The sequence below is a fragment of the Pleuronectes platessa genome, chromosome 12 (assembly GCF_947347685.1).
Source record: "Pleuronectes platessa chromosome 12, fPlePla1.1, whole genome shotgun sequence".
Lineage (NCBI taxonomy): Eukaryota > Metazoa > Chordata > Actinopteri > Pleuronectiformes > Pleuronectidae > Pleuronectes > Pleuronectes platessa.
The window spans coordinates 2034466-2048193 of record NC_070637.1 but is presented as its reverse complement, the minus strand read 5'-3'; the positions used below and the strand labels follow the sequence as shown (position 1 = coordinate 2048193).

At 39.9% G+C, this 13728-nt stretch overlaps 1 protein-coding gene across 4 annotated transcripts; it reads right to left on the bottom strand.

Annotated features, from left to right (window-relative positions):
• Nucleotides 1-7229: 7229 nt before the first annotated feature.
• Nucleotides 7230-13069, bottom strand: si:ch211-189a15.5 (uncharacterized). Of its 4 annotated transcripts, XM_053436568.1 has the most exons (8): nucleotides 12663-13066; nucleotides 11976-12085; nucleotides 11586-11712; nucleotides 10976-11098; nucleotides 9332-9833; nucleotides 7847-8140; nucleotides 7640-7749; nucleotides 7230-7570 (listed from the first exon to the last, which is right to left on the bottom strand). In XM_053436568.1, exons 1-7 carry the CDS (start codon nucleotides 12999-13001, stop codon nucleotides 7652-7654), a joined length of 1593 nt encoding a protein of 530 aa, XP_053292543.1. In that variant the 5' UTR covers nucleotides 13002-13066; the 3' UTR covers nucleotides 7230-7570; nucleotides 7640-7651. The 4 variants fall into 4 exon arrangements, with proteins under 4 accessions (XP_053292543.1, XP_053292542.1, XP_053292544.1 ...); XM_053436567.1 differs by having other exon boundaries at nucleotides 7230-7749; XM_053436569.1 differs by having other exon boundaries at nucleotides 7230-7749; nucleotides 7847-8125; nucleotides 12663-13065.
• Between the last annotated feature and the right edge of the window lie 659 nt (nucleotides 13070-13728).

Here is a 13728-nt window from a genome sequence, read left to right as displayed (position 1 = left end):
CTATCTGTGTCTCTCTGGTTTACCTGCTCAGTCCCTGACAGTCCTCAATTCCAATCAAAATGAAATGTCTCTGCATTTGTGACATTTATGTGTATTGATCAGCTGCTCTGACATGCAGGCCTGATACCCGATCACGCTTTTACTGCAAGGCACTATCACAAGTGTGGTGACATGCATTGTAATTGGGTGATTTATTGAAATGAAACAACCTAAGAACTTGGAGAGAAAACTTCGACAGATCTTTTAACATATAAAATTGTAAATATCGGAAGCTAAAAAGCTTGCAATCCTCAGATTCTACCTCTAAAAATGTGAAATATTTTAAAAGTTGGTTATATTATCCATTGTGTTAAATCTTCATCTTTGATGGAAATAGTGACTGAACCTGTCAGATTTGTTAGAGAAAGTGTAAATTAGTATAAATTGGGTAAAATGAGCTGACTATTTTTTTCTAAAACAACCCTGTGCTTGTGTAGTAACATATGCAGTTCATGCATTGTTAATATAATTCATTAGACAAAGTGTCAATGTGAGCTACAATGTAATTACTTTATATTAATCATAAAACATTTTGTGTTGCCAATACATTTATTGTAATGCGTTAGCTACATTTAAAATTAATTAAAATAAAAAAACTTAACTCTTTACAGTCCAGAAGAGTGATGTAAAATAATTAATACATAAACAAAACATTAAGAAAGGATCACAGGAAGGCTAGTCTATAAAAGTGTGTTTCAAGAAGAGTCTTAAACGAGGTAATACCTTTTGCAATCCTGATCTCCCCAGGCAGGTTATTCCAAAGTCTGGGAGCATGAATGGCAAAGTAAGAAGACATATTAGGGCTGGCTAACATAGACAAAGTCAAATATCACATCCACAACAAAATACCTCAATATATCAATTTTAAGAATATGCTCTGGTTAAAAACAGCAGCCACTGAAACCAGGAATAGGCACTTGGGCTATATCACAACATTACAATATCTAAACTCCCAGCCAATATTTCATTTAGCAGACCCTTTTACCCAAAGCTACTTACAATAAGTGCATTCAACCATGAGGGTACAAACCCAGAATCAAGTTTGTTAGAACACAAGAATCAAGAAAGTACAATTTTCTTCAAGAAAGCCAAACTACAATGCTACATGTAAGTGTCATTCAAGTGCTACTAGATTTTTTTTGTTTGAACTATAGTTATGACATTTTTTTATTATTTTAATAAGTCACATCTCATCAGTACATGTTACTGACTTGACCCCTTCCCCGAGTCCCTTTGCCTCATTGCCCGCAGATCCGGGCCCGCTGTGGCCACACCATGGATTACGATTTGTGGATCGCGCATCAGAGGTCGCAATGGTGGATCCAGTATGGCGGATTCTATATCGTGCGGGCTGATCGTAGTGGTAATGGCGGATCCTGTGTCGGGTTGGCATCATATAATGGTGGTGGACCACGACCGAGGCGGCGGCTGATGATGGATCCTAATAAGCGGCAGTGGACAATGACTGTGGACTATAGTGGATCCGATCTGGATGATGGATCATGATCTTGCTGGCTGCTGACCATAGACTATGATTGCAGCAGGACTGCTTGACATATAGTATTGAAGTTATCCTTCAAAATGTTTACCCTCATCAATGCTGCTAAATACTTTAATCTTGATGATGTTTTCCTACACCTGATCGTGGTCTGGATGGTTGCTGAGCGTGGACTGTGATCGCAGCGGGACTGCTTGGCATGTCATGTTGGGGTTGTCCTTCGGGATGTCTACCCTCATCAAATGCTGCTAGAGACTTTGATTATTGATGATGTTCTCCTACACGTGGCATCTATTGCACTTCTGTCTGTCCTGGGAGAGGGATCCCTCACATGTGGCTCTCTCTGAGGTTTCTACGTATTTTTACCCTGTAAAAGGGTTTTTAGTAGTTTTTCCTTACTTTTGCTGAGGGTTAAGGACAGAGGATGTCACACAATGTTAAAGCCCTATGAGACAAATTGTGATTTGTGAACATGGACTATACAATAAAATTTGAGTGATTGATTGATTGATTCCACCATTTAGGAGCCAGGAAACAGTCGTGATTTTGTTGAGTGGTTAGCTCGCAGTGAGGGGGCAACAAGTCGATTGGCAGATGCAGAGCGGAGTGAACGGGCTGGGGTGTATAATCTGTATCTATTGTTGTGCAATAGTACGTAAAAAGTGTTACCATAGAATGGTGTGCCTTTATGCACTCAGTAAATTTGGTTATCAAAATAAAATATAAAACATTAATATTTAAAATATTAATATTAAATCATAACTTTAATTGGTTAAAGTTCTCGCGGGGCACCACCCTTCATAGAAGGGAAAAGATAGCCAATTTATTGATTAAGATCAGTCTCATTTAGATCTAGTTCAATTAGAAATCTCAATATTTTACCATTAAAGATTATATAATGAACAGGGAATGCTATGGAGTTCTTAACAGTGTTACTGTTGGCAAAATACACTTATGCAATATTAATGAAATAACAATTGTGAAAGAAGAACATTTATTATGAACATAATAAAGTATAAAAACACAAATTACTAAACAATCAAACTAACTAATGACTAACTGACTAAATATGAGTGTGTGTGTGAATGTAAATTAGGGGCCTCCCAAAATGGCTGACCAAATTTCACACCTTTGTAGAATACTTTCAAAATGGTAGTTTATCCCCTAAGATAAGAGCCCCCCCCTTTCTTCTGAGGTTGCTTTACGGGGGTAGGTTTAACTAGGTGGAGACTATGCGTTTGTCTGTGTAGATGTTAATCAGATAATGCAAGAGTCAGAGAGACCTACAAAGGAGGCCTGTGAAGGGCCTAACAATTACTTTCAAATAACTTGTTGCCACAATATCACACCACATATCAAACTTATAAACACACACCGATCAAATAAACAGTCTTGCTTAGCGTAGTATAAATATTAAGCCCAGATTATGTTACCAGTCCGAGGGAAAGGGGAAAAGAAGTTGCAGTCCAGTTGCAGTTCTGTGACGTCTCCTGGCTTTGTGGTCGTAAAGTTCTGCATTCGCGATTCTGTCGAGCCGTGTGCTCAGATGCCGGTTGAAGTTCTCCTGCAGGACATCGCGTCGCTACGAGGAGTTTTGTAGAGCTTGAAGGGCGAGGAGATTTCCTTGAGAGGGGTGAGCTGGGAGCTGCACCTCTGACCTCCGGTTGTGGGTTGGATAGAGAAGGAAGCTGGATCAGCCAGGCCCCCCCCCCCCCCCCCCCCCTTGGCGATGTAGGAGAGAGAGGCTGTAGCAGCCTTCCGTCCTTGGAGGGATGAGAAAAGAGAGGAAGATTTTGGGGAGACCTCTCCTTATATTGGCCCCGGTGACCTCACAGGTCTTGGACCAGAGTGACCAACAGGAGTTGATCCTGGTGGTTCTTGACACCTTTGTGTGACATTGCCCAGACCACAGGAAATGCAGCATCCTGTTACATCCTGGGAGACGGAGTTCCTTGACTGTCTTAAGACTAAGGGAACATGTGGCACTCTGGGAGACTGAGTTCACTCCAGAACATGCGGCTTGCTTGTTTCAAGTTTGACTGAAAGGAGGCCTGTGGTTTGCACAAAAACCATGTCCCAACACTATAAAGATATGAATCTATATGTAGTTCTGCATGAGTGAGATGGTGTGAGTGCACATTTAGTGCTGAAATGAAAATGCCTGAGTGGTGGTGTAAGTGAAATGGTGAATTGGGTTTCAAAGGAAGTTTGAAAAAATATAAGCCAACAGAGAGAAGGTCTTTACCTTGTTATTAGCTGACTTGTGTCTGCAGCAGCTCCTCTGTGGTTGGAGGTAAAACACCACTCAGCCCAACATCGGGGTCATCAGGCCTCTGGCTGATGTGTTATGATGTGAATATATTATGTATTGGTCCATGGATCCATTGGTATACTGGCTCAAGACAATATAAATGTTCTCCTGTCTATAGCATTGACTGGACAGATGACACTTGGTGCCCCACTACTATGGAGTAGAAGGAGACCAAGGATGTTGACAGTGATGATTATGTTCCCCCATCTTGTATTTGGTAAGTCATGTGATGTAACCACATTGTTAGTTTTTGTATTGTTGTTTTTTACCCTACTTAAGCTATGTGAGAATTCCCGCATGAAAAGTCCTGTATGAAAAATCCTACTTGATTATAAGAACATACATTTTAGCAGAAAATATGTAGTAGGGGAGGGCGGGGTAATTTGGGACATCAGGTAATGTGAGACACCCCCTGTATCTAGGCAACGGAACACATTTGTGGTCATTTGACAATTACGTTTTCAAGCCCCTCCCATTCCCCCCTTGCCATGAAGGAGAAGTTGGTGCTGGTGCTGAAAGTATGTTTTTTTACAAAAATGTTTTTTTTTGCATGTAAAAGTAAATTTTCTTGCTTTGAACTTAATCAACTGTTGTGTCAAAACAAATTAAATCAGGTAGAAAAACGTATATCATACATGTTGATGAACTTCCAACATATAAAACCATGTGATTGATGCTAGCTGAAGATTAGCCTGAATTGCTAAGAGATGTTTTTTCTAAAATGGTGGCTGTGGGGTAAAGTGGGACAAATATTGTGGGGTAAAGTGAGACAGTGTCTCACTTTACCCCACCATGAAGCACAAGTTAAGTTTAGTCTTAAACATATTTTAGCGTTATATTACATTATATATGTTTTATTTTTAATGTCATAAACATTGTAGAAAAGCCATTGTTAGGATTTCAATATTTTAGCTATAGTCTGTGTCTAACTCAACTCTAAATGAATAAAGATAGAAGTAGTTTGAGCCAGATAAGGCCTTCACGCAAATGATTAATAATAACCCTTTCCTTCCAAGTGTTTAATCTTGAAAATTAGAATGTGTCTGCGTCACAATGCTGTTTCGTTGTTTTGGTTAAATTGTTTTGAATGTCTGTACAAACAGAACATTGTTTTGATATAGCAAGAACACAATAATCTTCTCTCCAATTGTCAACACCGTTGGCCCACATGCCATCAGCTGTGTCAAGGCTGGTCAAGAGATGAACATTTTGAGACTTGTCACTTCCTTATTCCAATGCCAAGAAGGAGGGGCTACGCCTGCGCGTTTTCGAGGAGGAAGAACCAAGATCTACTGTTATAAAATAGACAGGCGCCGGCTGTTTGATGCGTTCTGATGGGTCTCGTGTTCTGATGCGACTTGTGGATGCCCATTGCTTTGCTGATTGTTACCTTTCATTGCTTTCTAAATAAATACTTGATTGAACAAACCGAGTTTGGCTCATCTTCTCATATTTAGGATAAATTAACACGCTTAACACCATCATGCCAAGAAACTACACCAGGAAGACAACCTGTGGCCAAACACCCCTCGCAGAGATGGAGAGTGCAGCCGCTGAGGTCATGCAAGGAAAGAAGACCTTAAGAAAAGCTGGAAGGGATAGAAATATTGACAAGACAACCCTCAAAAGATTCATAAAGAAAAAAGAGAAAGGGGAAGTAAAATCAGTAGCCTGGGGTGCAGTAGCTGAGGCAAAGAGAATATTCACAGATGAGATGGAGGAGGAGCTTGCCAAACGCTTGAAACAACTAACTGACCAGTTCCATGGCCTTGCTCCAGTTAAGTGCCGTGAACTGGCATTTGAATACGCAGAGAAAATCAATATCCCTGTCCCTGCCAATTGGACAGAGAAACAATGTGCAGGTAAGCTGGGGTGTATAATAATAATAATAATAATCAGAAATGTGCTTAATTGACCATGATTCCGTTACTAGTCCGATATTAGTTTTGCAATGTGTGGTTGTCAATCTAGCTGTCAGGATACAACATGGTAAATGGTTTTGTATTTATATAGCACTTTTCTAGTCTTGATGACCACTCAAAGCTCTTTACAGTACAGTTTTACATTCACCCATTCACACACACATTCATACAGTGCTACTATTCACAGCCCTTTGTTTGTTTCTATGGGGGGCCATTCAAGGTTCAGCATCTTGCCCAAGGACACTTCGGCATGCAGATGGGTCAGACTGGGGATCGAACCGCCGACCTTCAGGTTGGATGACGACCACTCTACCCCTCAGCCACAGCCGCCCATGTGTTGTTATGGTAGTTTTAAAGTCGAAAAAGTAATTAGATCACTTTACCCCGTAGCCAGGGTAAAGTGGGATACAAGACCACTTTTTTTTAAAACAATCATATTTTCACTGCCCTTTGTCCTGAAGACATTCTGATCATTTCCATTGCTAGAAAACATCCTGAATTAAGGGGAAATGTGTAAATTTTATTGATATATAATTTTAGCTCGCCTAGAGGGGAGCAAATGTAAAGAATGTCCCACATTACCCCGCTCTCCCCTATGGAGTAAAAATACTGGTTTAGTCCCACTGACTGATTATGAAATGACACTATTAGATAATGAACACTTCAGTGTGTCAATAATACTTCTTTTTTTTTTCTTTTGTCGCAGCTGCAGCTGGAGTTAATTTAAACTATTTCGTTTTATGAACAGAGACACCAGACAAATCTGAGGGATCATCAGATTATTAATGGAAGAGGAAAAAACTAAGCTGTGAAATACAGATATGTTTTCAGTTTTAAATTCATATCTGTAACTTTGATGAGATAGTGGATCATTTGAGCATGAATCAAAATAATAACATTGTAGAATTTGAGTAAGAAAATCTGTATTTGTTAGAGCTGTTAACAACTCATAAACATCTGAAACGTGACCCCTGACTTCATACTGCTGTGAACTAAAAAGTGTGACTCAAACTTAATACCTGAGTATATGATTCAACCGCAATGCATTTATATTGTGGTCAACACAAGCTTGTTCATACCACCAGTAACGATAGATATATGACTACTGCACAGCTTTATGATGTACCGGTTATGAATAAATGGATAATTGATTTGTTTTAGGTTGTTACAACTCATAAAAAATCTGGAAAGATGTGGAGTTTCTTTCAATTCACGTTTCTGTATAGATAGATAGATAGATAGATAGATTACTTTATTCATCCCCGAAGGGAAATTAAGTCGTCATAGCAGCCGGTACATTTGAATACAATAAAATACAATACAATGGAATAAAATAAAAAATATTGAGGTAGAAAGAATAAAAAACAGAAACACAAGATAAATAGGTAGATCACAAAACACGGATCAGGATCTCTACCCTGTTTGTCTGGAGGATAAAGAGCAGTAAGAACACTCAGGATGGAATAATCAATCAATCAAATTTTATTTGTATAGCCCATATTCACAAATCACAATTTGTATCATAGGGCTTTACAAGGGGTAATATTCTCTGTACTTAAACCTCAACAAGAGTAAGGAAAAACTACCAGAAAACCATTTTATCAGGAGAACAAACGCCTCAGAGAGAAACATGTGTGGGATCCCTCTCCCAGTATGCACGGAAGTGCAATAGGTGTCACGTGTCACATAGCACATCAACAAAATAACAATGTACATTGACAGGATTGAAGAGCCAAGTCTGAGTGTCTACTGGTGAAGCCTCTTATCCAACACTTGCACCCAAAGCAGCTGAGGAAAGTCCTGAGAGTAGGCAGAGCAGATTTTGTAAAAAACAAACAAATATGTAAATTGTTCTTGAGCGGTTATTACCTTTTCTGACACCTAGACAAAGACAAAATTCTGAGCCAGCTGCTCCTCCTCTCCTTCACTGAATTCTACTTCTTCTATTTCTTTTTCTTGTCCTTCTGTGCTGCCTCCACCTTTAAGGAAGTGACAAGGGTGAGTGGTTACAAACGGTGGGCTGCTTCTGCTCTTTCATCCATGCAGGACCAGGCTGAGAGAATCTGTTGCTTTTACCTGCATCATAGCACCGTGCTGGACCTGTCTCCACCACTGGTTTCATGAGGTTCTGCTCCTCTACCTCTCCCTCTGTGCTGATCTTTCTTTCATTCTCCCTCCTTTCTTTATTTGTGTTCTCTCCTCTCTTGTTTTCTTCTTTTCTAATCACCTCCTCGTTGTTTTCCTGGACATGGAGCTGGTCCTTCATCCTCTCGGCCAGCCCCCTCAGCTCCCAGTCCTCGTCCCTAGAGCTCAGAGAGGGAAGAGCTGGAGTAGACAGTCTCTTCTTTGGTATGCCTGTGAGAATCAGATCTTCGTATGAAAACGGCAGGGTGTCATTTATTTCCAATACAGCTGGAAGCAAGTATCTTGATTTGTACATTAGCTAATTTGCTAATATGGCCGAAAAACAGACATTCCTGTTAGGCTGTTTTATCCTTAAAGTGTTTGCTAATCAATTCTAATAAAATTGCATATATCATATTATAGAATTTAAGCCAACTAGCCAATTAGACGTTTTGTACATAGACATGTTGTGGTATTTTGCTTTTTTTATTTATTGTCGCAGTCGATTTTTGTCTAAACACCCAATGCACTGGGCTTTGAACCCTAACCCTGAAGCAATTATGTCCATCATATCAGTTTTTATTGGCTTTGCAAAGTCTTCATAACATCATCAAACACCATCCAGCACTCTTTCCATCCACCCACGAGGACAGCAAGCGGCCAGCCGCTTCTCCTGCATCCCTGAGGAGAGGGCCTGGTTGCCCCAGCACATCTTCTCTTCCCACAAACAACCGGAGGTCAGAGGTGCAGCTCTCCAACTCATATTCTCATGGAAACCTCCTCGCCCTTCAAGCTCTACTGCTATCTTAGGAGGCATCTTAAAAGCCCACAGGAAGATGTTACTCTCCTGGTCAACCAACATTTTAAGAACCCCCCCCTAATTTAAATACACACACACTCACATACAGATCCTTGTTAGTCAGTAAGTTTGTTTAGTTATTTGTGGTTTTTTTTACATTATTATGTTCATAATAAATGTTTTCTTTCACAAATGTTCTGTCATTAATGTTGCATAAGTGAATTTTGCCAACCGTTACACTGTTAGGAACTCCATAACCTTCACTGTTCATTATATAATCTTTAATAGTAAATATTGAGATTTCTAATTGAACTAGATCTGAATGAGACTGATCTTAATCAATAAATTGGCTATCTTTTCCCTTCTTTGAAGGGTGGTGCCCCGCGAGAACTTTAATCAACTAAAGTTATGATCTAATATTAATACTTTAAATATTAATGTTTTATATTTTATTTTAATTTATTGAATGCCTAAAGGCACACCATTCGATGGTATCACTTTTAAGCCTATTGCACAACAATAGGATTAAAAGGGGGGAGTTTTCATTACAAAGGGTCGCTTAGAAATGTTCTAATAATACTAATTATTAAAGTATTATTAACTGTGTGTGAGTGTGTGTGTGTGTGTGTGTGTGTTACCTGCTGCGGGGGGATCTACTGTGGGCGGAGTCAATCCAGGCTTCAGGCCCATTTGAAGGGAAATGGCTTGAGGCCCACTGAGCTCAACATCCACTCTGTTTCCATCAGTGTCTCTGCAGATGCGGCGAGTGGTGTATCCAGGGGTGTTATCATTAAAACCACTACTTCTTCCTTCATCACCCAACATTTTATCAGCTTTGCTTCCATCAATTTTACTGCAGATAATCTTAGAAGTAGCTTTGATGTCTTTGATACCGTGTCTTTTGGGGATCTCAGAGGCTTTACTGTTATCGCTGCAATGACCACTGTCAGTATGAATATCTTTACTGATGCTTCGGATCCTTTTTGCTCGGTGTGGTTTGTCTGGTACCAGAGGACGGCCTCTGAAGGCCAGATCAGGGTAAGTTCTCTGCATCTCCATAATGAACTGGTCTGCAATGGGAATGCATCGAGGAATGCATCTGACTCTCTCTCCAGGCCCGGGGACTGAATACAGAAGTACCTGAAAAAATAAAACACCTGAGTTCAGCAAAGACTGCGGCTGTATGTTTATTAACCTGGCTGTGCAGCCAGTCATGCCACCCTGTGTTTAGTGCATTGATAGTGTAATTTCTGATATATTTGACAACTAATTGTATAATATTTTTAATTTCATCATCCTCAACTGATATCAACCATAATTTTGTCCCTCTTTTTTATTTTTTATGCACCTGCTCATCTTGTACAGTATGTGGCAGAAATACAGTAATCACACCTGCACCAGGGTCTGTGGTCATGGGAGAGCAGGAGCTGTCCCCGAGATAGTGTGAGTCTTTTTAACCAGTCCAAAGCAGGTTATACTATATATCTTCAACTTTTGATATTCTGTCCTTCCAACCTGTTGTAATTTCTTATATAATTACATGATTCAAGCCAGATAATAATTTTTTATTATCTTGTAGCAAAAAAACATTTTAACATGGCTGTCTGTCCCTCACATGTAGCAGAAATAAAAGTGCCCATATTTTGGTCATTTACAAGTTCTTAATTTTAATGTGAGGGTCTACTACAATAATTGAACAACCTTTCATGTTTGAAACTCTCATAATTTGTCTCACATGCTGCAGAGCTTCTCTTCACCTTCTATCTGAAATGCACTTTTTGCTGTAGGCCTGTAATTGGTCAGCTGGCCCTCACTTTGGTGATTGGCCAACTGCTCAGAGCTTGTGTTGGAGAGGCCACACACCTTATCCAGATGCTTCCTGATCAGCTGTAAACACAGTTATAACCATGGTAAAAAATTGAAAGTCACTGTGAACCAGCTGTTTGAAACCATGCTCCAAAACAAGACTGAAGCAGGATGTTTAATCATGGTACATTTTTGTTTCTCTACATCAGGATAAAAACTGTGTAATTGAGCATGTTACTTGACAGGATATTTCATGAAGTCAGCCTGCTAATGGTATGTATGATATAAAAGTCCTGTTAGTAACCTCAAAAACCCATCGTTCAACTGTAAAGAAAAGTATGACTATACACAGCATTAAAAGCACATTCATATTTGTATTGATTTCTCTGTTGGTCTCTGTAGGCTCTTTCTCTTTCTTTCATTGTCTCCATTCATTGTTTCTTTCATTGTAACCAGTTCTCTGCGCTCTGCCCTACCTCTTTACTGTCTCCTTTGTCTTTCTCCTTCTCCTCCTCCTTTGGCCCTATTTTTCTCTCCTTTCCTGGGGTTTCTTCCACTTTTGTAGGCCCAGCTCTCCTCTGGAGAACTTCTAGCCACTCCTGCAACGTGGGATCACAACTGTCATATGTAGTGTTACTATGTTTAAATTACATGGTAATGAGCTACATTCACACTATAGGTCAATATAAATATTCAATATAATGAGCATATACATTTCTTCGTACCTTTTTTTCAACCCATTCCTTTTCTGAGAGCCAACTGCTGTCATAGTTGGATTCTGCTTAATTCAGCCTGTGACTATATTCATCCTTTGACTTTCTTTTATTGTGCTTAATTATTAATTCATAGTTTGTCTCCACATTATGCATCTTACTATTTCATCCCGTTAAAAGCCGCATTGCGAAGGTATTTGAAAATATGGCAGAAAGAAAAGTGCATCTCTTGGATTGGATACATCCAAATATGTTTTAATTACTTAGAAATTCCCACTGTTACATTAAATAAAGCCGAATTCTAATAATTGTAATTGTAATATATTGGACAATAATATGGGAAATATGAAAAATGCTTCAGTAATGATCCTACCTTTGGTCCTAGCTGATCCTTATCCAGGACCTCCAGGAGGTGGTAACACTCCAACCGGGCCAGCAGAAGTTCGAAGCCCACCAGTATGGCTCTGTCTGGGTTAGCATCCTCACAGAGTCTGAACTCACTGACATCCATCAAACAGTAAAAAGGAAAACAAAATCAGGGCAGATTCAATGTAGGGCCCCCAGGTTCCGTTTGCCTGTTGCCTTCAAAGTCACCTGAAACGCTAATGCTTTGGTGACACATTGAGATTCTTTGCAAAGACATTTAAGTGTAAAGTTCAGCCTATTACACTGTGTATAAGTAAACATTTGTGTATGGGGTATGTTTCTTCAGGCTTGGAGAAATATGTGCTACTCTTGTCCTGATTCTTTTCCTTGGTCATACCTCTGTGGGCTGTCAGAGTGAGGCAGGTAGCCTATAGAAGCCAGTACTGACTGAATGGTAGAACTGCTGAGAACTGGTAGAAGACAGTAAACAAATGGACCAGTGAAAGTCTAAAAGAGACACAGACACATTTACATATATTATGAGATTGTCTTAATTATTTGCAATTGGTCATTAAAGAATTATCTTGTATATGTCTTATATTCCACGGAAAACTAAATCTATAGAATGACATCTTGCTTCATAGTGCTGGAAAAGGAAAGACTGATATTGCATCAAACTATCTGGAAACATCACCAAAGTTTAATTACAAAAAAAAACTTGTGTGAAAGTATAAAATTCAGATTTATCAAACTGTAAATTATTTACTAGTTTTAATGAAAGTTCTGGGCACTTTGGGCCCTGTTTCAAAATAGTTGGATGATATCCAGCTTTCCATCTGATCATCTGATCATCAATTTTCTCAAAAGGCATTAGCCCAAGTTAGCTTGTCTATAGTACAGAATGGGTTTTAATATAACCACTGTGGTACAACTTTAAACTAACATACAACTTATAGTACAATATACTATTAGATAATAAGAGAAAGAAAGAAAGAAAGAAAGAAAGAAAGAAAGAAAGAAAGACAGACAGAAAGAAAGACAGAAAGACAGAAAGACAGAAAGACTGAAAGAAAGATACCTCTACCTTCAGTGTCTTGAATTCCTTCCTCCAGGGTTGCAGAAACAGGTTGACACAGAGGGTCTCCAGCAGCTCGGTGGCTCTGATGAAGGCCATCAGGTGTTTCTTGCAGTTTGTGCTAACAGGGTCACACGCCTCGGCCACAGCCTGGTAGAACGGGAACACAGTGAAAGTACCTGGAGGCGTCGGTTCCCTGAGCAAATATTGAGCCACCTTCTTCCGCAGCTGTACATCATGGCGCGGCTGATCCCCAGGAAACCAGTCACTGATACACTTCAAATAATCCTCATAAAGCTCCAGGCGAGAAGCCTCGGACTGTTCTCCTGCTCCTTTGCCGTCCTGCATTACTTCCACACAGACACAGAGAGAGAGAGAGAGAGAGAGAGAGAGAGAGAGAGAGAGAGAATGAGGAAGTACAGGCTGTCAAACAACCTGATGAGGAAATGAAAGTGAGAGAAAAGGCTTGGTTCACTGAAGTGAATTTAGTAAACCCTTAGATAAACTGAGTTTATCATGCATTAACTCAAGCATTTGTATAGCCTACATTCACTTATCACAATTTGTCTCCACAAATCACAATCACATTCAGCCGTAGGTGAGATCCAAACAATAAGATAAGATACATTTATTGATCCCAAACACATGCACAATCACACGACATTTAGAGAAGGGAATTTTGTCTTCTGCTTTTGCCACATCTGGTGAACATCACAGGACACACAGAACAGTGGGCAGCCATGCACAGCGCCCGGGGAGCAGGTTTCGGGGGAGTAAGGTGCCTTGCTCAGGGGCACTTAGACAGTGGGATAGGGAGAGTGCTCTTTGGACTTTGGAACAATTCCAGGTGTTGTCCTGGCAGGTATGTTGTATTGTCACCAAGAGGAATCGAGTCAGCGACCTTCCAGTCCGATGTCCATAACTTTCTACCCATAGTCCAATTATTCTGCCACTAGTCCACCAGGGACACATCCATGGGGCATTATGTGTCCCTGGACAATCTAGGCCTATAGCAGCAGAAGCAAGAAAGACAGGAACCAGCTCTAACTATAAGCTATATCAAACAGAAGCTTTT